The sequence below is a fragment of the Nycticebus coucang genome, chromosome 6 (assembly GCF_027406575.1).
Source record: "Nycticebus coucang isolate mNycCou1 chromosome 6, mNycCou1.pri, whole genome shotgun sequence".
Taxonomy (NCBI): Eukaryota; Metazoa; Chordata; class Mammalia; order Primates; family Lorisidae; genus Nycticebus; species Nycticebus coucang.
Genome location: NC_069785.1, coordinates 68,331,496 through 68,359,174, shown reverse-complemented (window position 1 = coordinate 68,359,174; position 27,679 = coordinate 68,331,496). Strand labels below are relative to the sequence as shown.

General features: G+C 38.1%; 1 protein-coding gene and 1 pseudogene across 7 annotated transcripts in view; one reads left to right on the top strand and one right to left on the bottom strand.

The window, feature by feature from the left end:
* Window positions 1-27,679, top strand: part of DENND4A (DENN domain containing 4A) — a 170,854-nt gene that overhangs the window by 36,325 nt on the left and 106,850 nt on the right. For 5 of the 6 annotated variants that reach the window (XM_053593949.1, XM_053593948.1, XM_053593946.1 and 2 more), the window contains exons 2-4: window positions 15,923-16,001; window positions 20,165-20,276; window positions 26,895-27,227. In XM_053593949.1, the coding sequence (XP_053449924.1) occupies window positions 26,917-27,227 (311 nt within the window). In that variant the 5' untranslated portion in view covers window positions 15,923-16,001; window positions 20,165-20,276; window positions 26,895-26,916. The remainder of the gene's footprint in view (window positions 1-15,922; window positions 16,002-20,164; window positions 20,277-26,894; window positions 27,228-27,679) is intronic. The other variant, XM_053593945.1, reaches the window with a different exon arrangement.
* On the bottom strand, window positions 4,863-8,283 carry LOC128587610 (serine/arginine repetitive matrix protein 1-like; annotated as a pseudogene). Its single transcript, XR_008380622.1, has 2 exons — window positions 7,585-8,283; window positions 4,863-7,129 (listed from the first exon to the last, which is right to left on the bottom strand). The product of XR_008380622.1 is annotated as a serine/arginine repetitive matrix protein 1-like (transcript).

The following is a 27,679-nucleotide window of genomic DNA, read 5'->3' as shown; positions in this document are numbered from 1 at the left end:
TAATTAAAATAGGAGCAACAAACCAATATTTTATGTATTTATTTATTTATTTATTTATTTATTTATTTTTTGAGACAGGGTCTCATTCTGTCACCTAGACTGGAGTATAGTGGTGTCATCATAGCACTGCAGTCTCCAACTCCTGGGCTCAAGTGATCCTTCCTATCCCAGTTTCCCAAGTAGCTGGGACTACAGGTGTGTGCCACCATGCCCAGCTAATTTTTATTTTCTTTCTTCTTCTTTTTTTAAGAGATGGGGTCTTGTTCTTGCTTAGGTTTGTCTCAGACTCCTGGCTTCTATCAATCCTTTCACCTCAGCCACCCAAAGTGCTAAGATTATGGGCATGAACCACTGTGCCTGGCCTAACAAATCAGTATTTTAGAGAGCTTAGTAAGAGGAATGTTTTGTTTATGAAAAAAAAAAAAGGTTTTTGTTTCTAATTCACCCATCAAATTATTACATATTATAAATTATATTATCTTATTACAACCACTTTGGACAACTGTTTGGCATTGTCTTCTAAAGTTGAATATATCCTATATGCTAGCAATTTCATTCTTAGATATCTTTTAAAAATACATGCACTTGTGTGTTAAAAGACATACAGTAATTTCACATGACTTTATAATCATTTATAACAGCGTCACATTGAAAATTAGACAAATGTCTGTCGACAATGAAATGGATAAATAAAATTGTGATATGTTCTTAAAATGAAATACTATACAGCAATGAAAATGAATAAGCTACTGCTACGAATATGAGTATGAATGAATTTCAGAAATGTAGAGTGGAAAAAGACCAAAAAATGCATACTGTATATGTTCTTCCACTTGCCATTAATGTTAAGTTCTGAAACAGACAAACTGTTCTAGTGTTAGAATTCAAGATAGTGGTTCTCTTTGGGAAGATTGGAGGGGGCTTCCTATTGCTAGGAATGTCCTTTTTCTTGACTTGGGAGATGTTTATAATGAACAGTGTATTCATTTTGTGATAATTCTTGGAGTTGTATACTTTTCTATATATGTGCTATACTTTAATTGAAATTTTTAAAAAACCAGACATCCCCCAGAGTTTTATATGTGTTAACTTGGGTAGAATGGCTCAGCGATTCCCCTTAAAAGTTGTGTGTAAAGTTTTTTTCTTTTTTTTTTTTTTACAGACAGAGTTTTACTTTGTCGCCCTTGGTAGAGAGCTCACAGCAACCTCCAGCTTCTGGGCTTAGGCAATTCTCTTGCTTCAGCCTCCCGAGTAGCTGAGACTACAGGTACCCACCACCATGCCCAGCTATTTTTTTTGGTTGCAGTTTGGCTGGCGCCGGGTTTGAACCTGCCACCCTCGGTATATGGGGCCGGTGCCCTACTCACTGAACCACAGGCGCCACCTGTAAAGTTTTATCTAAACATGTATATGTATATGGAGAAGAAGATCCATAGCATTAATTTGATTTTCAAGGGGGTTCATGACCCCCAAAAGTTTAAGAGCTCACATCACCGATGTCTGCGTATTCAGAAAAATTATTTTGGGTAGCTTATTTTTACAGTGAGATAAATCCTTGCCACTAAGATCAGATGCTTTATGTTTTGGACCCCATCCCCTCACACTTTTGCTTTTATAATCATCCTCTTTCTCTTTGTCCTCATTTTTCTCTTTCTACTGAATGATTACCATTGGCATATCTCTCATTAATTTCATTCGTGCTTTAAAAAATCTCTTTGTTCATTTTGTGTATTCTATCAGTTACTACTCTATTTCCTTGCACCTTTTCTCTTCAAAACCCTACCAAGGATTCTGTACTTCCTTACCTTCCATTGTCTCCTCAGTTCATGCCAGGTTAGCCATCCTTCATACTAACACTTCACTAAAATGGCTTTTCTCAAGCCATGAGTTTGCTGAAACCAAAGGTTAAATGCCTTTCTTTGGGAAGTAGTGTAGTTGAGAGTGCCTCAGGTATAAATTGATGTAATCATGTTTCTCATTTTATGGTACACTTTTATTATTAACCTGTTTGGAGCCCTGCTTTAATTTTGTGTTATCCTCCTTTATCTCGCATCTTCACTTCTGTTCTTTTCCCCTCATAGATATCTGCTTTAATTTGTTTAATGTGTGGTCCTTAAATATCTTGGAAAACAATAGTGCTAATTTGAATATGTATGGTAATGTAAGTGTGATTTTGCTGTAGATTTCTTGCTGTTCCATTCAATACTAAATTTAAAGAATTTATCCATGTTTCTATGTTTACATTTCTTTACTTCTGTCACATGGCATTTAATAATGGTATCTACCACATTTAAATATTATTTGTTTAGTTATGGACACTCAGTTTGTTTATTCATTTCAACAGATATTTACCATGTACTGTTTGCTAAGCACTATTCTAAGCGTTGGTTATGCAGCAGTGAATAAAATAGAAAAATCCCTCCCTCATGAAATTTGCAATCATGTGGAGAGGAGGGCGAGAGAGATTTAATAAATAAGCAAAGTATATAGTATAGTATATACTATTCTATAAATGTTAAGGTGAAAAAATTACAAGGAAGGGAGAGAATATAAGCGAAACATCTGTATGCAGGTTTTTCTGTGAGTATAAGTTTTCAGCTAATTTGGGTAAATACTTAGAACTGCCATTGCTGGATCATATGGTATGAGTATTCTTAGTTTTGTAAGACTGCCAGACTGTTTCCTCTGGGATAGGTTGTTCTTTTCTTGGCCTTCTCTTTTTCTTTTGCACTTCTAAGATATCTTGTTTTTTCTTTTCCTGGAGCCCACGTTCCTTTAAGACTATCAGCTACCCTGATGATAATATATATAGGCAAAATCCTGGGTTCAAATATATGTCCTTCCTGGATAATTTATAGAGTAAAAGTTTGTATGTGGGGGCAGCAAAGTGTGTTTAGACCTAGAGGTAGAGATTTGCCAAAAAAATAGTTCTGCTTTGGCTAATACAGGTGGACTTATCAAGTAGACATTTTAGATCTCCATGGTGAATCATGGATGGTGACACAAATTTGACAGTGATCAGCATTCAGTGAGACTAAGTTTTCCTGGGAATAAGAAGATAGGGACATTCTGGGGGTTGGTTTGATTGCTAAAAAATAGGTAAAGGAATTTTAAAGAATAGAAAATATACTTTGTTTAGGGCTGGTCATGACCATCAGAATGTTTTGAAAAAGCAATGTGTCTTCCAGTCTCACTAAGCTGATTGTATCCTTGTTAGTCTCAGGCTTCTATGGGATAGTCTACATGGTGTAGTAGTAAGAGATCTGGAATAAGGAGTTTCAGGCCCCTCTCTGCTACTTTTGTGTTCTTTTATGCAAGTCAAATCAGTCTTTCTACACTTTAATTTCCTCATCAAGAAAATGATGAGATTAAACTAGAAGATTTTTAAGGTCATTTTATACTCTATAATTCTATAAATCTTTAAGGAGATGTAGTTGTAAATAATCTTTAGTGTAGTTGTAAATAATTTTTACACCAAGAGTTTGATTAAACAAGTTTTTTTTGAGGTGAATTAGCCAAAATAAAATTACTTGACAAGAGTGCAGTCACTTTTAAGTAACTGCTGGGTTAGTTTTTAGAAAAATTGTTGTAATTCACAGTGCCATTAGCATTAATTGGGTTCATTTTCCCACAGGATCACCTGCATTGGGCTTAATGGTTTTGTTTTTGTTTTTGTTTTTTGAGACAGAACCTCAAGCTGTCGCCCTGGGTAGAGTGCTATGGTGTCACAGCTCACAGCAACCTCCAACTCCTGGGCTCAAGTGAGTCTTTTGCCTCTGCCTCCCAAGTAGCTGGGACTACAGGCGCCTGGCTATTTTTTGGTTGCAGTTGTCGTTGTTTGGCGGGCCCCAGGCTGGATTTGAATCCGCCAGCTCAGGTGTATGTGGCTGGCACCTTAGCTGCTTGAGTGGGCTTAATGTTTTAATAAATTTGTTAATTTAGTTGATATGACATAGTACCTCAAACTTTCATTTCTTTAATTATTGTGAGGCTGACAATTCTTCTAAGCATTTTAGTATTTTAGTTCTTTCTGTGTGAAATGTTTGTTTGTAATATTTCTTTTTCAAATTTATTCATTTTTTAAGTTGACATAAAATTATATGTATCATATATATGATGTTTTGAAGTCTGTATACATTGTGGAATGTTTAAATTTATCATAGTTAAGTAACACAAACATTGGCACACAGAGTTATAATTTTTGTGTGCTTATAGTCTTGATCATCTAGTAGGTCCTACAGATTGAAAATAGTATCAGTTATTATTAACTAGATGGATAACAGAATTCTTTCTTTTTTAATTTAGAAATTTATTGTTTAATCCACAAGCTTTATATAGCTATAGTTAAAAAACAAAAACAGTGAAACCAAGACACTATTTCAAAAGTATGGGCCCTTCCAGCCTTCCAAATACAAGAACTCTCAAAGTTGTATATACCAATTGGAAGAACAAGACAAAAATAAGAATGGAGCCATGACATTGCATAAAACAAATTTTATGTAACTGAAGGATCCTCCCTGGGACTAATTGCCTTTATAAAAGAAAAAAGAAAACAAAAACAAAAGAACAGAATAGAATGAAATTCCAGTGTTCCAAATCAACTTGTTATACATCAATATTAACCCACAGTGTCCTGGCAAACAACATGCTTACATTTTGTCTCATCGTCGAGCTCAAATCCTGATTCACTTCAGCAGAGATTCCACAGGCAACAAGAAAGATCTGGCATTAAAATATTCATTTATACTTTTGTGGTAAATTCAACAGTGGTCTTATTTCTGGACAAGCTTATAAACCATACAAGGTTAGAAGCATAACTTAAATGGGTGCTAAAACTCAAAGGAGAAAAAGTTAAGAAAAAGGAAAAAACCCTCTGGAATAGCCAGGGGCATTTAAAGAAACCATAAGAATGCCAACAATATATAAACCCCCTTTTTTAAAAAGGGAATTTTTTTTGGCCTAAAGTATTTCCCTCTAAATGAATTTATGTCAGCTGTCGATGAAAGAATGTCACTAATACACTGTGGACACCTTATGCAATGTAAATCCATGCCCCCCCCCCACTTTTTTTTAACATGGTGAACTTCAACCTAGCAATTATTACAACAAATATTATAGTCTAAAGCTCAAACACATTTTAGCAATTTTGAAATTGAATTGCGTACAAACCAAATAAAATTTACATCATAACAAATATTTCCACCTAAGACTGTGGGGACACTTGAGCCTTCCGCATTGATCTCAGGGCCTTTTCACACAGGTGCTTTTCTAAGTCATCGAGGTTATCTTCAGCTTCACTTTCAGTCTCCTTCTTAGGCTCTGGCGCTGTCTCTGGTTCTTCTGGTGCTGATGTGGTTGTGGCAGCAGCAATGGCTGCAGAGGTTACGGGAGCTGTAGCAGCTGCAGCCATAGCCTTTTCCTTCTTGTGTTTTTTTGTGCTTCTTGTGCTTTTTATCCTTTTTGTGTTTCTTGTCCTTCTTTTTCTTCCCACCTCCTTCTTGATCTGAATTTCTTGCCAGTGATGGGCTTGGCGACGGGCTTTCTTTTAGCCTTTTTGATCGTTGCAGCTAGTGACCAGTTTGTAGAAGGTGACTGAGACTGGACCCGGGATGGGAGATCTGGAGATAGACCGAGAGGATGAGACCCTCCTTACGGACTGTGGGCTTGGTGAGGCAGCCTTTTTTGTCTTTTTGGGTTCCAGAGTCCTGGAGACTCTCCTAATGGGCCTAGTACTTGGAGATGGGGACTGCCATCTTTGGGGTGATGGTGATGCCCCTCTTCGAACAGGTAGAGGACTAGAGGAGGTCTGAGGAGCTTGAGGCCACGATGAAGGCGAATGCCATTTGTTTGGTTGTGGTGACCGGGCCTCCGGTGTAGAGCGGCTTGGAGAAGATCCTTTCCTATGCTTTGATGATAATGAAGGTGATCGTCTCTTGGTGACTGGGGAACTTCTTTGTTTGGGAGGTGGAGAATGAGAGACCTGACGCTTTGGTGGTGGAGATGGTGATGCCCTTCGTTTAGGAGGGGGAGGAGGAGAAGCTGTTCTTCTCTTTGGAGGTGGAGAAGGAGAGTATCTCCTCTGTATTGGAGGAGAGTATCTTCTAGGAGAAGGTGAGCGCTGACGTGGGGAGGAGGAGTCCTTTGTTGTGGTGGTGGTGGCGGAGGAGATCTGCGCCTTCGAGGAGGAGGAGCAGGAGAAGGTGAACGTCGCCTTCTTAGGTGGTGGGGAGGGACTTCTCCTCCGTCTACCATGAGGAGAAGTCTGTTTTTGGCGCTATCTTGGAGACAGGAGAGGCCCTCCGGGAAGGGGAATGTCTCCACCGCCTGCCTACCTCACCATTTTTCACCTGGGATCTCTTGGGTCTTTCATCTTCTGAGGAGGAGGAGGAGCCAGAATCAGATGAAGACTGCTAGTTCTGTGGTCTGTACTGGCGTCTTTGCTGCACAGAATCTGCTGCAGCCATTTTGCCACCTTTATCTTCTTCTGATTGAGATAACTCTACTTTTCTAGGCTTTGGAGCTGGTGAAGGGGACTCTTTTTTCTCAGTACCTTTATGTTTTGTCACTTTACCTGAAGTTCTCCCCGGAGACACAGAAACGACTTTTTCTTGTACGATTTGATTGCTGGGGTGTTGGGGGAATGCCGAGTTTTTGGAGGTGGAGTTGCAGGAGGTGATGGCCTATGCCTTCACCTTGGAGGACTTGCTGAAGGAGATAACCTACGAGTTTTTCGAGGGGGGCTGGATGTCCTCTTGGGTGGCTTCTTTGGCGGTGACCGTGAACGAGATGAAGAGGATGATGAGCTACTCCCAGATAAAGATGCTGATGAACGCCTTTTTCTTCTCACTGGAGATCTACTCCTTCTATGCCTTGGTGGAGGAGGCATTCGCCTAGGTGGAGAGATGGGTGTCTTCTTGGGCTAGGCCACCTTCTAGGTGAGTAAGAGCTTCATCAGGATCTATGGTGCTGTCTAGGTCGAGTATGAGAAGGAGAGCGAGACCTTGTCCGCGATCTTGATTTGGAACTTGGATGAGTCTTCTCCTTTTCCTTCTCTTTTTTGGAATTTTTTTCTGGAGAAGGTTCTTTAGGCTCTGGTATAGGTTCAGGCATGGGAACTTTCAGGATGTCACTGTGGGAAAAAAAGCTTATTTTTTTCCCCTCTTCTATTCAGATGTCTAAGTCAAGTCATAATACAATGATATACAGTATTTTTCTTTAAAAAGTTATCAAAATCCATGAAAACTCCTCTCTAGCTCCAAAAAATACATATACGTATCTTGGAAATCCAATGATCAACTAACCATCCTAAAACCTAATTTTTTTTAAAGTACAAAGTTGTCCACGATATAAAGCAAGCTGCAACATATAAAACATTTCAAACAATACAACCAATAGAAAGCAGTCACTGGTGGGGCATTTTCCTTAAACATACTCCCCAATACTCTTTCTAACAAGCTAATTTTATAATTTAAAATGTCTAAAAAAAAAAAGATCTTATGTTCTTAACTTAGAGATGCTATATTTGCAGTTGCTATAAATAACCTAAAACTTTGATTATTTATAATTGAACTTTCATATACGTGCCTAGTAGAAGTGACCTTTTGTACTGAAGGTTCTGGGTGCTGTGGAGTTTTTTCCTTCTTTTTTAGACCAGGGGAAGGACTCCAGCTCTTGGTTCTGTGACCAGGAGATCGAGAATGACTGCGCTTTCTCTCTCCTGACAGGGGAAGATCATCTTCTAGGGGAAGGAGATCTGGATTTGCGTCTTCTTTGGCTTCGAGATCTCTCCCTTTTTTCTCTGCTGCTTTCTTTTTCTTCTTTATCCCTCTTATCTTTGTCTTCATTTTACTTTTTCATAGATGCTAATTATTCTTGTTCAATCTGTCTCTGTTTTATTGCTTCTTTCTTCTGTTCTAGGAAAGCAGAAGGAATTCCCGCGGTTTTCTTGTGCACTTAGCAGCGGGGGCCACAGTTCTCCCATAAATTCTCTAGCATTTTTTCCATTCAAAAACCCAATCAAGTTGATTTGCATCATTTTGGAGTCTGGATTCTTCACTTCCAGCTGGTTGAATATAAACTCAATCAAACATCATCTTCAAACCCAAGGGTTTCTGTTACTCGCTTTGTTATCCAAGGCTTTATAACCTCGAAATTTACTTTGCTCACGTACACCTTTTTTTCTAGTCATTCTGCAAACTTCAGCTGCTTCAGTAGTTTCTTCTGTTTGTTGCTGAACCTATTATCCTGTTCCACACTTGTTCCACAGAAGAATCCTGCGTCCATCTTGCTGCCTCGCTCAGAGCAATAACAGAATTCTTAAAGTTGTTTTCAATTATTAGTTAATTCTCAAAGTCCTTTTCAGATTTCATGTTAGGTTTTATAGTTTGTGAGGAAAAATGGAAAGGAATTTTTAAAAGGTTTAACAGTATATTTCAATAGATGGTGAAATTAAATAGTTAAGGTATGGAAGTGTTGGAGACTTTACATCTTTTGTATTAACCTGGATTGAGTTGGAACACATTCTTCTTAGTAAAGTATCACAAGAATGAAGAAGCAAAGCACGCCGCAATTCTAATATGAAGCCAGTAGATGATCTAATACATACCCTCATGGGAGAAAAACTCAGATCAATTCAAGGTGGGGAATAGGGGAATGAGGGAGTGTGGAAACGGGAGGAGAGAAGGGCATGGGGGCTTACAGTGTAAGGCACACCTCTTGGGGGCGGGACACAATTATAGGAGGGACTTTACCTAACAAATGCAATCAGTGCAACCTAATTCTTTTTTTTTTTTTTTTTTTTTGTAGAGACAGAGTCTCACTGTACCGCCCTCGGGTAGAGTGCCGTGGCGTCACATGGCTCACAGCAACCTCTAACTCTTGGGCTTACGTGATTCTCTTGCCTCAGCCTCCCGAGCAGCTGGGACTACAGGCACCCGCCACAATGCCCAGCTATTTTTTTTGTTGCAGTTTGGCCGGGGCTGGGTCCGAACCCGCCACTCTCGGCATGTGGGGCCGGCGCCCTACTCACTGAGCCACAGGCGCCGCCCGCAACCTAATTCTTATACCTTCAATGAAACCCAACCAGTAAAAAATAAAATAAAATAAAACCAAAAAAAAGTAAAAAATAAAGAAATGGAAATGTTTAACATTAATCAAATGACCGAATTATAAACTTTATATCTACTTTTCAAAGAAAGCAGATATACAATTTCTAGTAGCTTGTGTATGGTCATGAAATAGAGAAGAAAAACCAGAGATTGTGTTGTTTGAGAGAAGCAAATTCTAATGTTGGCAATGATTTAGTTTAGATACCAGCTAACAAGTGCAATAATTGAAAGAGGAAGTGAGAAATTTGTGATGTGGGGTGGTGTATATATGGAAAATTTAGTTTAAAAAGATAGGGCAAGAGACAAAATTTAAAACCAGACTTCCTTTTCACTCTAAACTAGTAAACACTGTGTACTGTATAATGTATTTCATATACAATGCTGAATATGAATGCTTTCAGTGCAAGATTGATAGTTGACTTTTATTATTGTTAATTTGTAGGAAGTCAGATTTCACTGTGGGAATAGTAAATCTCACAATTTCTTTATTTGCCGGGTGAGGTGGATCATGCCTGTAATCCTAGCGCTCTGGGAGGCCTGATCTCTTGGATTGCTTGAGCTCAGGAGTTCCAGACGAGCCTAAGAGTGAGACCCATCTCTCCTAAAAATAGAAAAAGAAAAAAAGCATTTAAAATTCTTCAGATACCATTTCCTCATTTCTGTTTACTCATTTCTCACCTTTTACCTTCCCATTTTGTACTGTTTTTTACTTTTATTCCTCTTATACTTTCTTCCTCTACAATTTTTAATTCCTTTTCTTTTCATAGCTGTTTGTTCAACTTCTTTCCTTTTCTATTTTACCCTTTTGTTATTAGTTCTTTTTTCTTTTTAAGAGATGGGGGTCTCACTATGTTGCCCAGGCTGGTCTCAATCAGTCCTCCCACCTCAGCCTCCTGAGTAGCTTGTATTACTGGCAACAAGCCACTACACCCAGCTCCATTCTTTTTCTTACTTGCTAACTGCTTCAGCTCTCTTCAGGCAGTTTCATTTCTCCCACTTAAATATTAACTTTTTTTGTCCATCAAAGCCCATGTTCACTAATTAACACATTAATCTTGTCAAAGAATTATTTTCTTCTATTCTTATGAAGTATATGTTATATTAGAGCTCCAAATTAAAAGAGTTGAATTCATGAGAGCTGAATTGATGTATTTGGTCTCAGATGAGTTGTTTAACTTTTATACCTCACTTTCCTTATTTGTGCGTGTATATATGTATTTATTTATTTATTTTTTTTGAGACAGTCTCTCTCACTCTGTTGCCCCAGGCTGGAGTGGCACAGCTCACAGCAACTTTAAACTCCTGTGTTCAAGCAATTTTCCTGCCTAAGCCCTCCTGAGTAGCTGGGACTACAGGTGCCCTCCACAATGCTTGGCTATTTTTTTTTTTTTTTTTAGATAGTCTCAAGCTGTTGCCGTGGGTAGAGTGCCATGGTGTCACAGCTCACAGCAACCTCAAACTCTTGGACTCAAGTGATTCTCCTGCCTCAGCCTTCCAAGTAGCTGGGACTATAGGCGCCCACCACAATGCCTGGCTATTTTTTTTTGTTGCAGTTGTCGTTGTTGTTTTAGCTGGTCCGAGCTAGGTTTGAACCCACCAGCCTCCATGTATATGGCTGGCACCCTACCCACTGAGCTATGGGTGCCACCCCCTGGCTAATATTTTTATTTTTTTAGTAGAGATAAGGTCTCACTCTTGCTCAGACTGGTCTCAAGCCACTGAGCTCAAGTGATCCTCTTGCCTTGGCCTCCTAAAGTGCTAGGATTATAGACATGAGCCACCGTGCTTGGCCCACTTTCCTCATTTACCATGAGAATTATCGAAACAGAATCTTCAAGGACTCTCCTAGCTCTAAAATCCTATGATTCTATGGTGTCTTAACTTTCACATTTTTTTCTATTGGGCTGACCTCATTCATTTATAAATAATCATTTATAAACACCTGTCATGTGTTTATAACTGGTATGTATGTGAGAGAATCAAAATAAAGAGAACTCAGGATTCCTGCCTTTGAATTGTTTATAGTCTATCTGGAGACTAGAGGTACCTGTATATTAGTATTCAGTTATCTTCAGTCTGTTCCCCTTCTTTCCAGAATAGATCCATGTTCTCAAGGGAATACCAGTTATTTCAGCTCCAACCCAGTTTCTGGATGAGAAGCAGGGTGGCCTTTGGATACAATAGAAGAATCCTTTATTTATGTTCTTATACATCTTGGAATCACCACGGTAGTTGTTCTGTAGCATTACTTTATGTTGTCCACTTGTTTACAATCTAGAACTTGTCCATGATAGGAAAATTTATCTTAGAACTAAGGAGATGGATCTTCATTGGGATTTAATAGATGATCACTTTCTCCCTGTCTTATCTTTTGAGCATATATATGTCCATGTATAGTTTTCCCTTAGTGTCTGTGGGCATTAGTTCTAGGACCACTGGTGGATACCAAAATCCACACATACTCGAATCTTATATTCAGCCCTATAGACTCCACAGTTGTAAAAAGTTGGTGCCTCTGTATGGGGCTTTTACATGCTATGAATGCTGCATCCCCATATGGTTGTGACCATTTATTTGTATTTGTTGAAAAAGGTTTGCATGTAAGTGGAACTGTGTAGTTCAAGGGTCAACTATTTGTGAGTTTGTGTCATCATGTTCAAATATAATGTTCCAGATGGCTGAGTAAATGTGACCAAGTCTTTCCACACCATATGTGCTTACACTTGTTGCTTTGGTTTGTTCCTGCACCTATTTTTTAGAGAAGTTCTTCTTTTGGAAACATTATTTTTTCCATTCATAGACTATACTTACTTTCTGGTGAAAATATACCATGTTACAGGGATTAGGGAAAGTGAAATGGAGGTGTGTGTGCTTATAAAATGGCAGCATCAGGGATCTTTGTGATTGAATGGCACTGTAGCAAGCTACACCGCACTTTGGTGATGGATGGCAAGTATTATGCACATGTGATGAAACTGTAAGAAGTAAACACACACATGAATACAAGCAAAACTAGGGAAACCAGAAAAAGATATGTGAATTATATCAATGTCACTATTCCAACTGTGATATTTTGCTATAGTTTTGTAAGATGTTACTATTGGGAGAAACTGGGTAAAAGGTATACCAGATCACTGTCATTTCTTTCAAGTGAATGTGGATCAGTTACCTCAAAGTGAAGTTTCAATTAAGAATAATAGCAATTTAAAGAAGTCTGTGTTGAAAGATAATGGTTTAACCCGTAGCTACAGGAAGCACATTGGCATATCATTTTGTGGAACATGACTTTCCATTTACAATCAAAGGATGTGCTGTTAGATTTTACTAATTTGCTATTTGAAGTTTTCTTGTAAATGTATGGAAGGTACAGCAATAGATGTGGTATTTCGTCTTTGCAAACACTTAAGTGATGCCAGTTTTATATCTGTCTCATCTGTGTCAAATAGAAAATCAGTTAATTCTAATAAAGGTTCAAAATTTTCATACAATTCATGGGATCATAGTAAAGTTTTTGAAAGTTCATTGTATCAGAGGGGAAATTTTTGACTTATTGTGAAGGCTACTATAAATTAATCTAAAAAATTCAACATTGCAGAAAATGCTTTATATTTTTTGAGTAATGTGAATATTAAGGTTAGTGGAGCATGGAGTCAGAGTTAAAACAATATTCTTACTATATTAAGAAATTCAATATAGGAGAAAATGTATTTGGAATTGGTTGTAGTACATTGACCATTCATAATTACATCTAAACAATGTTAGTATTCTACCAATAAAATAACTATAATTTTCAAAATTTATAAGTATTTTTTTTTTTTTTTTTTTGAGACAGAGCCTCAAGCTGTCGCCCTGGGTAGAGTGCTGTGGCATCACAGCTCACAGGAACCTCAAACTCCTGGGCTCAAGTGATTCTCCTGCCTCAGCCTTCCACACAGCTGGGACTATAGGCGCTCGCCACAATGCTTGGCTATTTTTTGGTTCAGCCATCGTTGTTTGGCGGGCCTGGGCTGGATTTAAACCCGCCAGCTCAGGTGTATGTGGCTGGCATCTTAGCTGCTTGACACAGGTGCCAAGCCGAGTACTTTTTTTTTTTTTTTTTAGTGAGAAAATTTTTGTGATAATCTGATGTTGAATTTAAAAATATCTTTAGCAGGTTAGTATTTTTAAAACTTAGTTTTAATTAATTTTGTTTTTCTGTAGTATAGAACCTTGTCTAATGTATATAAACTACTCAGCAGTAAAAAAGGTAAAATAAAATGCCAAATAGGAAATGGAGAGTAAAAGGGAGCATCTGTGTGGAAGACTTATAGGAAAACTTACATTGAGTTAAACATTGAATAGGAAGCTTTGGTTGGAGATCATTATAGGTTATGAATCTTTTGAATACTAGAGAAAACTATTGAGATTTTAAAAAGAATACAGAGAACATAGTTAATTTCTATGTAACTGGTATAATGTATAAATAGATTACTAGAAAAAGACAATGCACAGTGAAAAATAAACTACGTTCTAAGAGAATCCCAGTAAACTTTAGGGAGGAGGTATCTGATCTATAGGCAGGTGGCTGCCTATGAGGTATTTTGATAACTACTAAGAGAGACCTGTAGATGCCCTTCTTCAGCACTTTGTGTGTGTGTGTTTAATAGATTTACTGAGTACATGTGGATGAACTGCATGATGGAGAAGTCTAGACTTTTAACATATCTATCCCCTGAATGATGTAGGGTCCTGAATAGGTAGTTTTTCATCCCACATTCACCACCAGCCCTCTTCCCTTTCTGAGGCTTCACTAAGTCACTTAGTATGATCATCAGTACACATTGCTTAGCTCCCACTTACAAGTGAAGACGTGTGGTATTTGTTTATTTGTTCCTGGGTTACTTCTCTTAGAATAATGGACTCTAGTTCTATACAAATTGCTGCAAAAGACATTATTTCAATTTTTTTGATGGTTGAGTAGTAGTCCATGGTGTGTGTGCGTTTTCTTTATACACTCAGCAGTTGGTGGGCACTTACGTTGATTTTGTATTTTTTTTTTTTGAGGCAGTCTCACTATGTTACCCTGGATAGAGTGCCATGGTGTCACAGCTCACAACAACATCAAACTCTTGGACTTAAGCAATTCCCTTGCCTAAGCCTTCTGAGTAGCTGGGACTATAGGTGCCCACCATAATGCCCAGCTATTTTTTGTTGTTGTTGTTGCAATTGTCATTGTTTTAGCTGGCCTGGGGCGGGATTTGAACCTGCCAGCCTCAGTGTATGTGGCCAGTGCCCTACCCACTGAGCTATGGACGCTGCCCTGATTTTATATTTTGTAATTGTGAATTGTGCTGTGATAAACATATGGATGCACATGTCATTTTTATAAAATGATTTTTCCTTTGGGTAAATCCCCAGTAGTAGGATTGCTGGATCAAATGGCAGATCTACTTTTAGTTCTTTGGGAAATCTCCGTACTGTTTTCCATAGAGGTTGTACTAATTTACATTCCCACCAACAGCATATAAGCTTTCCCTTTTCCTCACGTATGTAAATAAATACAGCTTTCTCTGGGTATTCATGGAGCATTGGTTCCCACTCCCTTGAATATCAAAATCTACAGATACTCAAGTCCTTTTTATAAAGTTGTGTACCTAGATGTGGTGGCATGCACCTGGAATTCTAGCTACTTAGGAGGATTGCTTGAGCTCAGAAGTTGGAGACCAGCCTGGGCAACATAAATAAAAAACAAAAATAAAACAAAACAGCAAATAAGGAAAAGCAAACAATCTTAGATTAAAAAGTTTATTTCTGGGCGGTGCCTGTGGCTCAAGGAGTAGGGTGCCAGCCCCATATACCGAAGGTGGTGGGTTTAAACCCGGCTCCGGCCAAAAACTGCAAAAAAAAAAAAAAAAAAAAAGTTTACTGTATATTACCTACATATATCCGCCTTTATACTTTAAATCATCCCTAGATTACATATGCCTAATACAAATAATACTATGTAAATACTTGTTTTTAAAATTTGTGGGTTTTTGCTACATTTTTCTTTTAAATTTTTTTTTTTTTTTTGTAGAGACAGAGTCTTACTGTACCACCCTCGGTAGAATGCCATGACGTCACACGGCTCACAGCAACCTCCAGCTCTTGGGCTTAAGCAATTCTTTTGCCTCAGCCTCCTGAGTAGCTGGGACTACAGGCGCCTGCCACACACCCGGCTATTATTATTTTTTTTTTTTTTTGCTGTATTTTTCTTTTAAATTTAGTTTTATTTATTTTCAATATTTTCAACTGTGGTTGATTGACTCCATGGCTGTGGAATCTGTAGATATAGAGGGTTCACTATAGTATCTTTAAAATTTATAATAAAGGGAAAATACTTTTGGGTGTTGACTTCTGTGAAATGTTAGGTATATGGAAGTTACTTGAGTCTGTATTTGAACTGTCTTAAATTTGTATATTTTTCCTCTATGAGTGAGACATTATATACATATAATGCCCCAGAAGTAGGCATGCATGTCTTTTTTACATTCTTTGCTCTATAATTCCTCTTTTGTGCCCTTACATTTTCTTTTGCTTTCTTGTTTCTTCCCTTTATCTGCTGCTTTTTGTTGATTTTTTTAAAGCATATTCCTATTCTTGACTGAAATGTGTTTTCTGAAAGGGCTGGTGTTTGAAAATTGCTTTATTGACTCTTAACCATATGAAAGCAATAAATGCAAACCGTTTGTTAAAAAATTGTCATTGTTAACAAAACTTTAAATATCCAAAGATGTGTTGTGGGAAATATTTGATTGGAATTAATTTAAGGTCAATTCTTATTCTTTTCAATACAGTATCTCTCAAACTCTGAGACCTGCAGAATTCACAAATTGAGATCTGGCATCATTTTCAGAGAGAGGCTTTTGGTAATGTGTAAGTAGTTTGTGGTTTTTGTTTTGATTTGTTTCAGTTGGCTATTTTCTGTATTAAACACAGTGGTGTCTTAATTTACCAGAACTCATAAGAATTTGGAATATATTTACCACATATTAATTGTGGATAACAAGTGATACAGAATACTTTATTGAAAGAAGATGTCTTAAGATGTCTATTTTTCAGTATTTATTCAACACCATTTATCAGGGGAGAAATCCTCAGTGTAAAAAATTCTGGGATAAAGGACTTGAGTTCTTCCTCAAGCTCTGCCAGTAACTAGCTACATATGTTAAGCCATTTTCTGTGATTTAGTTTCTTTGAATATAAAATGAGAGATTGCATTGTGACTGATAATAAGATGCTTTCCCATCTAAAGGTCTTTTATTCGTATCTTAAGTTTTTATAAATCAGGGATTGATAATCTTCTGAAAGAGCTGTCAGATTATACACTTATGTTTTGATTTTATGCTGTTAGTTTTTGCTTGGAGATAGATATTGGGACAATGGTTCCATAGTCTGTTAGGGGATAAGTAAGCTCCTTTTGTTCAAGAAATTTCCCCCATGTAGTCCATATGTTTGAGTTATAACGCTTACTTTTAAAAAATTAATTTTGCATTGGGTAGGTTAAACCCTACGGCAGCGCCTGTGGCTCAAAGGAGCAGGGCGCTGACCCCATATACCAGAGGTGGTGGGTTCAAACCCAGCCCCGGGCAAAAATTGCAAAAAAAAAACCCCATTAACCTATTAAATATTATATACAAATAAGATTTTCTTCTGGTCAAAGTCATCATGAGATGCTGATGCTGAAGGAGTGCCAGTTTTCAAGGAGGTGGGAGAAGGGAAAATATAGTAGTTAACTTCCGTGTGTGGGTCTTTGGGGGAAGAAACTGATAGGGAAACTTTGGGTAGGGTGAAGGCAAGCATTTGGAATCTGGACAGACATTGGAGAAAGGACATCTAGGGATGGAATAAAAGTATAGAAAGAGAGATGGGAAGGTAGAACTAAACAAAAAAATTCTGTGAAGGCAGAGGTTACTGCTTTCATCTGTGTCGTCACTGGCTCCTAGAGTAGTGTCAGGCCTTAATAAATATTTATTAGAAATATTTATTTCTGGGCTCAGCATCTGTAGCACAGTGGTTATGATGCCAGCCACATACACTGAGGGTGGCAGGTTCAAACCTAGCCTGGGCCAGCTAAACAAGAATGACAACTACAACAAAAAAATAGCCGGGCATTGTGGCGGGTGCCTGTAGTTCCAGGTACTTGGGAGACTGAGGCAAGGGAATTGCTTAAGCCCAAGAGTTTGAGGTTGCTGTGAGCTGTGACGTCATGGAACTCTACCGAGGGCAACATAGTGAGACTCTGTCTCAAAAAAAAAAAAAAAAGAAATATTTAATTCTAGCTGGGCATGGTGGCTTATGCCTGTAATGTTAGTACTTTGGGAGGCCGAGGCAGGAAGATTATTTGAGTCTAGGAGTTTGAGGTTGTGAGCGCTACTGCACTCTAGCCAGGGTGACAGAGTGAGACCCTGTCTCAAAGAAAGAAAAACAAGAAAGAAAATAAATATTTAATTCTAATAACATTATATGCCTATATTTAATAAATCAATATAATTATATCTATATTTAATAAATGTATCAATGTTTAAGTTTAAAGTCATAAATGTAAATTTATTAATTATATTTACATTAATGTTAATATAATTAATAAATTTGGTAAATTTCTAATTTTGCCTAGAGCCCTAATTGTGGTGATTATTGGTTACTAGACTCAAATCATTTCCTTTATCCATGTTAACAGCTGTAGTATTTAAGGTAATTGAGGTTCAGAAAAATGACTCTGAGTTATAGGACAACACCCTATAGAATAATATGCTTAAAGAAGGTTATAAAGTAAACCTTTATTTAGTAAAAAAAAATTTTTTTTTTTTGAGACAGAGTCTCACTTTGTCATCCTTGGTAAAGTGCTGTGGTATCATAACTCACAGCAACCTCAAACTCCTGGGCTTAAGCGATTCTTTTGGCCTCAGCCTCCCAAGTACCTGGGACTAGATGCCTGGCTTTTTTTTTTTTTTTTTTTTAAGAGACGCGGTTTTGCTCTGGCTCAGCCTGGTCTTGAACCTATGAGCTCAGACAGTCCACCAGCCTTGGCCTCTCAAGTGGTGGGATTACAGGCATGAGCCACCACGCCCGGCCCAATATTTTTTCTTTTTTAGACAGACGTCTCGAGTACAGTGGTGTCATTATAACCCACTGCAACCTCTAGCTCCTAGGATCCAGAGATTCTCCTGCCTCAGCCTCCCAGAATGTTAGGATTTTAGGTGTGAGCTACTGGCCCTCACCTGTTTTGTTGTTGTGTTTTGTTTTTGAGAGTAGTAGAGTGCAGTGGTGTCAGCCTAGCTCACTGCAATCTCAAACTCTAGAGTTCAAGCAATCCTATTGTCTTGCCTCAGCCTCCCACATAGCTGGGACTACAGGCATGCAACACCATGCCTGGCTAGGTTTTCTATTTTCAGTAGAGACCAGGTCTTAACTCTTGATCAGGCTGGCCTTGAACTTTTGTGTTCAAGCAATCCACCCACCTCAGCCGGATAAGAGTGCTAGGATTACAGGTGTGAGCCACCTTGCCTGGCCTGGCTTTTTTTTTTTTTTTTTGGGGACAGACTCTGACTATGTTGCCCTCGGTAGAGTGCCATGGTGTCACACCTCATAGCAACCTGAAACTCTTGGGCTTAAGTGATTCTCTTGCCTCAGCCTGCCAAGTAGTTCAGACTACAGGTACCCGCCACGACGCCTGGCTATTTTTTGTTGCAGTTGTCATTGTTGTTTAGCTGGCCTGGGCTGGGTTCAAACCCGCCACCCTCAGTGTATGTGGCTGGCACCGAAACCATTGTGCTATGGGCTCCGAGCCCTGGCCTGGCCTGTTAAATAAATATTTTTAAAGCAGCTACCTACCATATTTTAGGTACTAGCTAGAAATGAAAAAATGGGATACTAGAAATGGTGTATATTTCATGGAAAATTATGTAGACAGTTACTATTACTATAATTATGAAGATGATAGACATTTGGAAAATGCTTATTAAATAAAAATACAAATGTATTCTATAATTATGCTGTGTATAAAGATTAGAAGCATCTTTTCTATTCTCAAAGATTAGGAAACATTGAAAGACAAACCTGGTTTATCATGAATGAGATTGTTGATTTTCTTTTGGCTATGTACAATTCATAAAGTTTAAGTGAAAGTCCATAAACATTTCAATTGTTGTAAAAAATATGATGAACGTATATTGATTAGAAAGAAGAAATAATGTACAGTCACAGAGAAAAAGAGCAAAAATTTTTTTTGTTTGTTTGTTTGAGACAGAGTCTTACTCTGTTGCCCTGGGTAGAGAACCATGGCATCATAGCCTACAGCAACTTCAAATTCCTGGGTTCCAGAGATCCTCTTGCCTCAGCCTCCTGAGTAGGTGGGACTACAGGAGCCTACCATAGCACAGGGCTGATTTTTTCCTATTTTTAGTAGAGACAGGGTCTTCTTCCTGCTTAGGCTGGTCTCGAACTCCTGAGTTTAAGCAGTCCATCTGCCTCAGCCTCCCAGAGTACTAGGATTACAGGCACGAGGCACCATGTCGGCAAGCAAAACTGTATTTGAAGGACAGTAGATAGATTACCTTGGTTGGAAGAAAAATGGAAGATGAAGTTTAGAAAAAATGCGAATGAAAGTCCCTAGTTTTGATAATTTAAGATAAAATGAACTGGAATAATTTTTTTTTTTTTTTGGCCGGGGCTGGTTTTGAACCCACCACCTCCGGCATATGGGACCGGCGCCCTACTCCTTGAGCCACAGGCGCCACCCTGGAATAAATTCTTAACTGTGGAAAAATGTAACAAAAAAACCCAGAAAATTTATTCTATGTTATTTAAGCAAATTAGAATCTGGGGCAAGGACGTTGAACTGGTTCATTGTGTTATTGATTATTTTCACCTATAATTCTGAATTTATGACTATTTATCAAGCTCCCTCTGGGCCTTTTACTCCTTTACCATTTCAATAAGAATAAATTTGCAAAACTGTTTATGTTCAGAATTTTTTGTTTTTCATTTATTTTTATAATGTTTCCTTTGATCACCACCTTTTTTCCCCTTATCTTTAGAGTTAGCAAATGTTGATAATGAAGTGAGAGAAAAAATAAAAAAGAACCCGAATTGATTGGGCAGAGATTGAAAGGGAGAAAAACAAATCAATTTTTATTAGTCACTAAATGGGTAAGTACCTTCATGTAATCCCAATTTTGTTCTCTTGAACCTTTTAGGAATAGAAAGCACAACCTTCTTTGCTATTTTCAAAGAAAATAGATGTAATTTAAAGTAAAGTACTAGCTAAGCAGGCATCTGAAGTTTTAAGATGTCATAACATTTTATCTTTATGTCATATTGAACCAAAGAAGTAAAAAAAAATCATTTGTTAATGATACAGTATTTTGTTTTTAATTTCAGGTTAATGTGAGAGTACGAACAACTAGATTACAATGTTTGCATTTGTCGGGAAGAATCTCTCTTGTAGTTCTGTTCCACTCTGTATACCCTTACATTGTGCCCATTAAGTGGGAGCACATCAATCCCCTTCCCTTGCCCTTCTACTCCCTCCTTTGTCCCCACCCTACTTGAATTGGATTGAGTTTTTCTCTTATGTGTGCATATATTAGATTGTCTACTGGCTTCATATTAGTATTAAGTACATTGGATATTTGCTTTTCCATTCTTGTGAAACTTTACTGAGAAGAATGTATTTCAACTCCATCCAGGTTAATCCTTTTTTATGGCTGAATAGCATTCCATGGTATACATATACCATAGCTTGTTCATCCATTCCTGGGTTGGTAGGCATTTAGGTTGTTTCTACATCTTGGTGATTGTAAATTGAGTTGCTGTAAACAATCTAGTATAAATGTCCTTATGATAAAATGATTTTTTTTCTTCTGGGTAGATGCCTTACTAGTTCTTGTGGGTAGATGCCTTTGAGTTCTTTGAGGATTCTCCATTTTTCTTTCCAAAGAAGATGTATTAGTTTGCAGTCCCACCAATAGTGTAAAAGTATTTCCTTCTCTCCACATCCTTGCCAGCACCTGCAACTTTGGGACTTGGTTATGTGGGCTATTCTCACTGGGGTTAGGTGATATCTCAGGGTGGTTTTGATTTGCATTTCTGTGATGATTTGGGATGAGGAACATTTTTTGATATGTTTGTTAGCCATTTGTCTTCCTCAGAAAAGGTTCTATTCATGTCTCTTGCCCCATGATTGATGGGAATTTTTGCTCTTTTTTTATTGATTAATTTGAATTCTCTATAGATTCTAGTTATCAACCCTTTGTCAGGTTCTTAATATGCAAATGTCTGAATTTTCTTATGTATGAAAATGTATGAAATGTATGAAAATTTTCTTATGTAAAGAAAATGTATGAATTTTCTTTAACTGTTGTGCAATTACTTCTTTAATTTTATCTGTGCAAAAAGTTCTCAGTTTAAGTCCCATTTGTTTATTTTTGTTGTTGCAATTGCCACTGAAGTCTTCTTCATAACATCTTTCCCCAGTCCAACATCCTCAAGAGTTTTTCCCATACTTTCTTCTAGGATTTTTATCATTTCATGTTTTAGATTTAAATATTTTGTCCATCTTGAGTCAAACATTATTTTTTTTCTTTTTTGAGACAGAGTCTCACTATGTCACCCTCGGTAGAGGGCCGTGGCATCACAGCAATCTCAAACTCTTGGGCTTAAGTGATTCTCTTGCCTCTCTGCCTCCCAAGTAGCTTGGACTACAGGCACCCACCACAAAGCCTAGCAATTTTTTTGTTGCAATTGTCATTGTTCAGCTGGCCCAGGCCGGGCTCAAACCCGCCAGCCTTGGTGCATATGGCTGGCGCCATAACCACTGTGCTATGGGCTCTGAGCCCATCTTGAGTCAATTTTTGTAAGTGGTGAAAGGTGCGGATCCAGTTTCAGTCTTTTACATGTGGTTATTCAGTTCTCCTACTATCATTTATTGAATAGGGTTTATTTTCTACAGTGAGGGCTTTTGTTTGGTTTATCAAAGATCAGATGACAATAAAAGATGGGTTTCATCTCTTGGTTTTCTGTTTGGTTCCCTACGTCTGTCTCTATTTTTGTGCCAAAACCACGCTGTTTTAATCATTGTGGACTTGTGATATAACCTAACGTGGTAGAGTGATGTTTTCATTACTAAGAATTGCTTTGGCTATATAGGTTTTGTTCTGGTTCCATACAAAATGATGAACTATTTTTTCTAGTTCTTCTGAGTACGCTGTTGGTATTTTAATGGGGATTATATTGAATCTGTAGATTGCTTTGGATAGTATAGAAATTTTACCAAAATTTACCATCTTCCCAGCCAAGAGCATAGTATGTTCTTCCATTTGTTAATATCTCCTATTTCTTTTCTTGGGGTTTTGTAATTCTCTTTGTAGAGGTCCTTCATCTCTTTTGTTAAGTATACTCCTAGGTATTTCATTTTCTTTGAAGCTACTGTGAAGGGACTTATCCTTGATTTGCTTCTCAACTTGGCTGTTACTGTTGTGTACAGGCTACTGGATTTATGGACACTGATTTTATACCCTAAGATGTTACTGTATTTCTTCATCACTTCTAGGAATCTTATAGTTGAATCTCTGGGGTTTTCTAAGTATAAGATCATATCATTGGCAAAGAGCTAGAGTTTGACCTCCTGTGCCCCCATTTGGATGCCCTTTGTAGCCTTCTCTTGCTAGAACTTACAGAACTATGTTGAATAGTAGTGGCGATAGAGAACCTCCTTGTCTGGTTCCAGCTCTAAGTGGAAAAGCTTTGAATTTTACTCCTTTCAGTATGATATTAGCTGTTGGTTTGTTGTAGGTGGCTTCAATCAGTTTAACAAATGTGCCACCTATGCCTATTTTCTTTTTTTTTTTTTTTTTTTTTTTTTTTGTAGAGACAGAGTCTCACTCTATGGCCCTCGGTAGAGTGCCGTGGCCTCACACAGCTCACAGCAACCTCCAACTCCTGGGCTTAAGCGATTCTCTTGCCTCAGCCTCCCGAGTAGCTGGGACCACAGGCGCCCGCCACAACGCCCGGCTATTTTTTGGCTGCAGTTTGGCCGGGGCTGGGCCTGAACCCGCCGCCCTCGGTATATGGGGCCGGCGCCCCACCGACTGAGCCACAGGCGCCGCCCTATGCCTATTTTCTTAAGTGTACTTGTTAGAAAAGGATGTTGAATTTTATCAAATGCTTTTTCTACATCTATTGAGAGGATCATATGATCTTTGTTTTTACTTCTATTGATATGGTGAATTATATATATAGAAGAAGAATGAACTTTTTGTTTTCTTAATTTTCTGAATGATTCTTTTATTTTCAATTAATGGTACAGGGTTATTGTTATTTTATGTGTATGCTAAACCAGCCTTGCATCCCCAGTAGGAAACCTACTTGATTGTGATGTATAATTTTTTAAATATGTATCTGTAATCTATTAGCTAAGATTTTATTGAGTACTTTTGCATCAATATTCATTAGTGAGATTGTATAGTTCTTTTTAGTTGGGTCCTTTCCTGGTTTTGGTATCAGGATAATGTTTGCTTCATAGAATGTGTTGGGGAAGGTTCCTCGCTTCTCAACTGTTTTGGAATAGGTACAAGTGTATAGGTACAAGCTCTTCTTTGAAGGTTTGATAGAATTCTGGTGTGAAGCCATTTGGTCTAGGACACTTTTTCTGTTGGAAGCTTTTTTTTATTTTTTCAATTTTAGTGCTGGATACTGGTCTATTCAAGAGATCTGTTTATTCCTGGTTAAGTCTAGGGAGATGGTGTGATTCTAGTTATTCGTCCATTTTCTCCACATTGTCAAATTCCGAGACATAGAGTTTCTTATAGTAGTCAGAGATAATCTTTTGTATCTCTATGGTATTGGTTATTTTCCCTTTTTCATTTCTTCTGATTGAGATTATTAGAGATTTTATTTTTCTGTTTCTAGTTAATCTGGCCAAAGGTTTATCAATTTTTTATCTTTTTGAAGAACCAACTTTTTGTTCCATTAATTTTCTGAATGATTCCTTTGTTTTCGATTAATGATACAGTATTATCGTTACTTAGTTTGAGTAAAGTTGTTTTAGGGTTTTATATTATGGTGATTAGAGAACTGTTATATCAAATGCATGTTCTTTGTGGTCTACAGTTTACAAAAATGGATTAAATATACCTCCTAATTATTTAGGAATTTTTGCTTTGATACACAACACTGAAAATCCAAGTTTTTTTTTTAAGACAAGAGTTTCAAGCTGTCGCCCTGGGTAGAGTGTTGTGGTGTCACAGTTCACAGCAACCTCTTGCCTCAGCCTCCCAAGTAGCTGGAACTACAGGTGCCTGCCACAATGCCTGGCTATTTTTCTGTTGGCAGTTGTTATTGTTGCTTTAGCTGGCCTGGGGCCAGATTTGAACCCTCTAGCCTCTGTGTATTGTGGCTGGCGCCCTACCCACTGAGCTGTGGGTGCCACTTGAAAATCCAAATTTTGTGTGTAACTAGGAATGCTTTCCTGAAATGTTGTTTCGAAGTAATTTGTGATAGTTCTTGCCAATACAAAGTATTTTGTTTTACCATATATTTAATATTTTCCATGAGTACTACAAGTTTCACACACCAACATAAATATCTTGGTTTAATGGAATTGTTAGGAAATTCTAATTATTCATTTCTGTATTATTTTTTTTTTTTTTTTTTTTAAAGAGAGAGTCTCACTTTATCGCCCAGGATAGAATTGCCATGGCCTCAGTCTAGCTCACAGCAACCTCAAACTCCTGTGCTCAAGCAGTCCTCCTGCCTCAGGTTCCTAAACAGCTGCAACTACAGTACATACCATCATTCTGGGCTATTATTTTCTATTTTTAGTAGAGACAGGGTCTTGCTTTGTTCAGGCTGGTCTTGAACTCCTGACCTCAAGCAGTCCTCCTGCCTCAGCCTTACAAAGTGTGCTTCTGGCTTTGCCTTGTAATTTTTAGCACTGTCTTCCCTCTAGCTTCTAAACCACAAACTTGGCCAAGAGCAGGGGCTGTTGCCTGTAATCCTAAAACTCTGGGAGTTGAGGCAGGTGTATTGCTTCAGCTTAGGAATATGAGACCAGCCTGAACAAGAGTGAAACCAGCCATCTCTACAAAAAATAGAAAAAGTAGCTGGGCGTTGTGGAGGCACCTGTACTCCCAGTTACTCAGGAGACTGAGGCAAGAGCATAGCATGAGCCCAAGAGTTTGAGGTTGCTATGAGGTATGATGCCAGGACATTCTAGCCTGGGGCAACAGAGGGAGACTCTCAAAAAAAAAAAAAAAAAAAAAAAAAAACAAACCCAAACCTACAAACTTACTTTAAGACATTTGATTTAAAATTAAAAGTAGAGGTGGATTTTTACTAGTCAAAGGCTCTTCCTGAACGACTTAAAGAACATATTGATCTTTTAAGATATCATCTGGAATGTTGCCAGCTATGTTCTTAGCATTATATATTTCATTAACTATGCCTTAATATTTTGCTACCTTCCCAACAACCCCCAACCTCAGACGAATAAATGGAAAACAACAAGATGAGGAAACAAGAATGATATATAATTGACTTTTCTGTCAACAAATGTTAAAGGACTTTATTACCACTTTAATGAGGAATTCTTTCTGATTGGGATCTGTTGCTGGACGATTGTTATGATTGTTTGGTGGTGTCGTATTTCTGTGCTCTTTCATGTTTCTTGAGTCCTTTTGTTGATCTCTTCACTTCTGATGTGGCAGTTGCTTGTTCTGATTTTCTCAAATTGCTTTCAAAGGGGAGAATTTTCTCCTGAAGGTGTATATATGTTATTGGTTGAGCAGGACACTTTGGCTTTGATTTTGTGTGCCTATGGTAGTGTGATCATCATATGATTTCTCAGGCAGTACACAGGGTAAGTGCTATCTATGATTTCCTTGGTGGTTTAGGGAATAGTTATTAGTTGAGGCTATGATGAAGTTTGCTGAGGACTTGAGTGGCAGCTAAACCTGGCTTTGTTCCCCAGTGTGGAACCAGTGAGCTAAGTATGCTGATTTTAGACCCTAGAGCAGCTTACATTGGCAATGATGTGTTAATATGTTGGGCCTTCAAGGGGCTTGCTCACAAGCTTGTAGTTGGAACAGAGGGCTGGGCATGCAGGTGGGTTCTTAGGCCCCTGAACAGCTAGTGTGATGTGGGAGATAGCATTTGTGGTGTTGGGGTCACCCACCAGGACCCACGTGATCTGTGTTGGTGTTACTGGTAGCTGCAGTGGATTGAGCAGGCTAGTCCCAGGGTCTCGCTCTTGCTCAAGCTGGTCTCAAACCTGTGAATCCAGGCAATCTATCTGCCTCAGCGTCCCAGAGTGCTGGGATTACAGGCATGAGCCACTGCACCCGGCCTCCTGCATTACTTTTATAATTAAAAAATTCAGAAGATATTCTTAGCAGTTAAAAAAGGTATGCTACCAGCCCAAGCAAGAGCAAGACCCTGTTTCAAAAAAAATAGCTGGGCATTATGGTGGGCGCCTGTAGTCCAGCTGCTCAGGAGGCTGAGGCAAGAGAATTGCTTAAGCCCAAGAGTTTGAGGTTGCTGTGAGCTCTCATGCCACAGCACTCTATTGAAGGTGACAAAATGAGACTCTGTCTCAAAAAAATAAAATATATAAATAAATAAGGTAAGCTTTTTACATATAAAAGTAAAATGTATAATACTAGTGTTTTTATCGAGGGTATGATCTTTTTGACGTTTCTTTATTTGCACATAAACCACTTATATTAATTTGGCTTATTATAGGTGAACATTAGTCTTTTATTTTCCTTTTAGATGTAACTTTCTGTAATGGAAGATGATTGAAGACAAGGGGCCTCGTGTTGCTGACTACTTTGTTGTAGCAGGATTAACTGATGCTTCAAAGCCTCTTGAAGAAGAAATTCACTTCAATGATGCCTGTCATAAAGTAGCTAAACCAAAAGAACCCATCACAGATGTTTCAGTCATTATTAAATCTCTTGGGGAGGAAGTGCCACATGATTATATTTGTATTGATGTTACCCCAACTGGATTGTCAGCTGATCTCAATAACGGAAGTCTTGTGGGGCCACAGATCTACCTTTGCTATAGGAGAGGAAGAGATAAGCCCCCACTTACAGATCTGGGGTAAGTATTTCATTTAATGCTTACTGCTATTGATCCATACAATATGTCTTGTAGATTTTGAAATTAACTGATTTGAACATTAATAGAGGCATAGAAGCTTTAGAAAAATAGATAAGTTTATATTCAACTCATCAGTGTTCATCCTATATTCTCTTCCTATTTTCTTTTATCTCTTCTTGTTCTACAGGTTCCCAGCACTCTTTTCTTGAAAGCCTGGGTTTCTTTCTGTTGGAGGGGAGAGAATTTGAAAAACATGTACAGAAAAAGTACCAGAAAATTAATGTATTATCATGATCAGAAAATTTTTAATTTTTTCTTTTTCTTTTTTTTTGGGGGGTGGTGGTGGTAGAGTCTCACTCTAGCTAGAATGCTGTGGCATCATCCTAGCTCACAGTAACCTCACACTTCTGGCTCAAGCGATTCTCCTGTCTCAGCCTCCGGAGGAGCTGGGA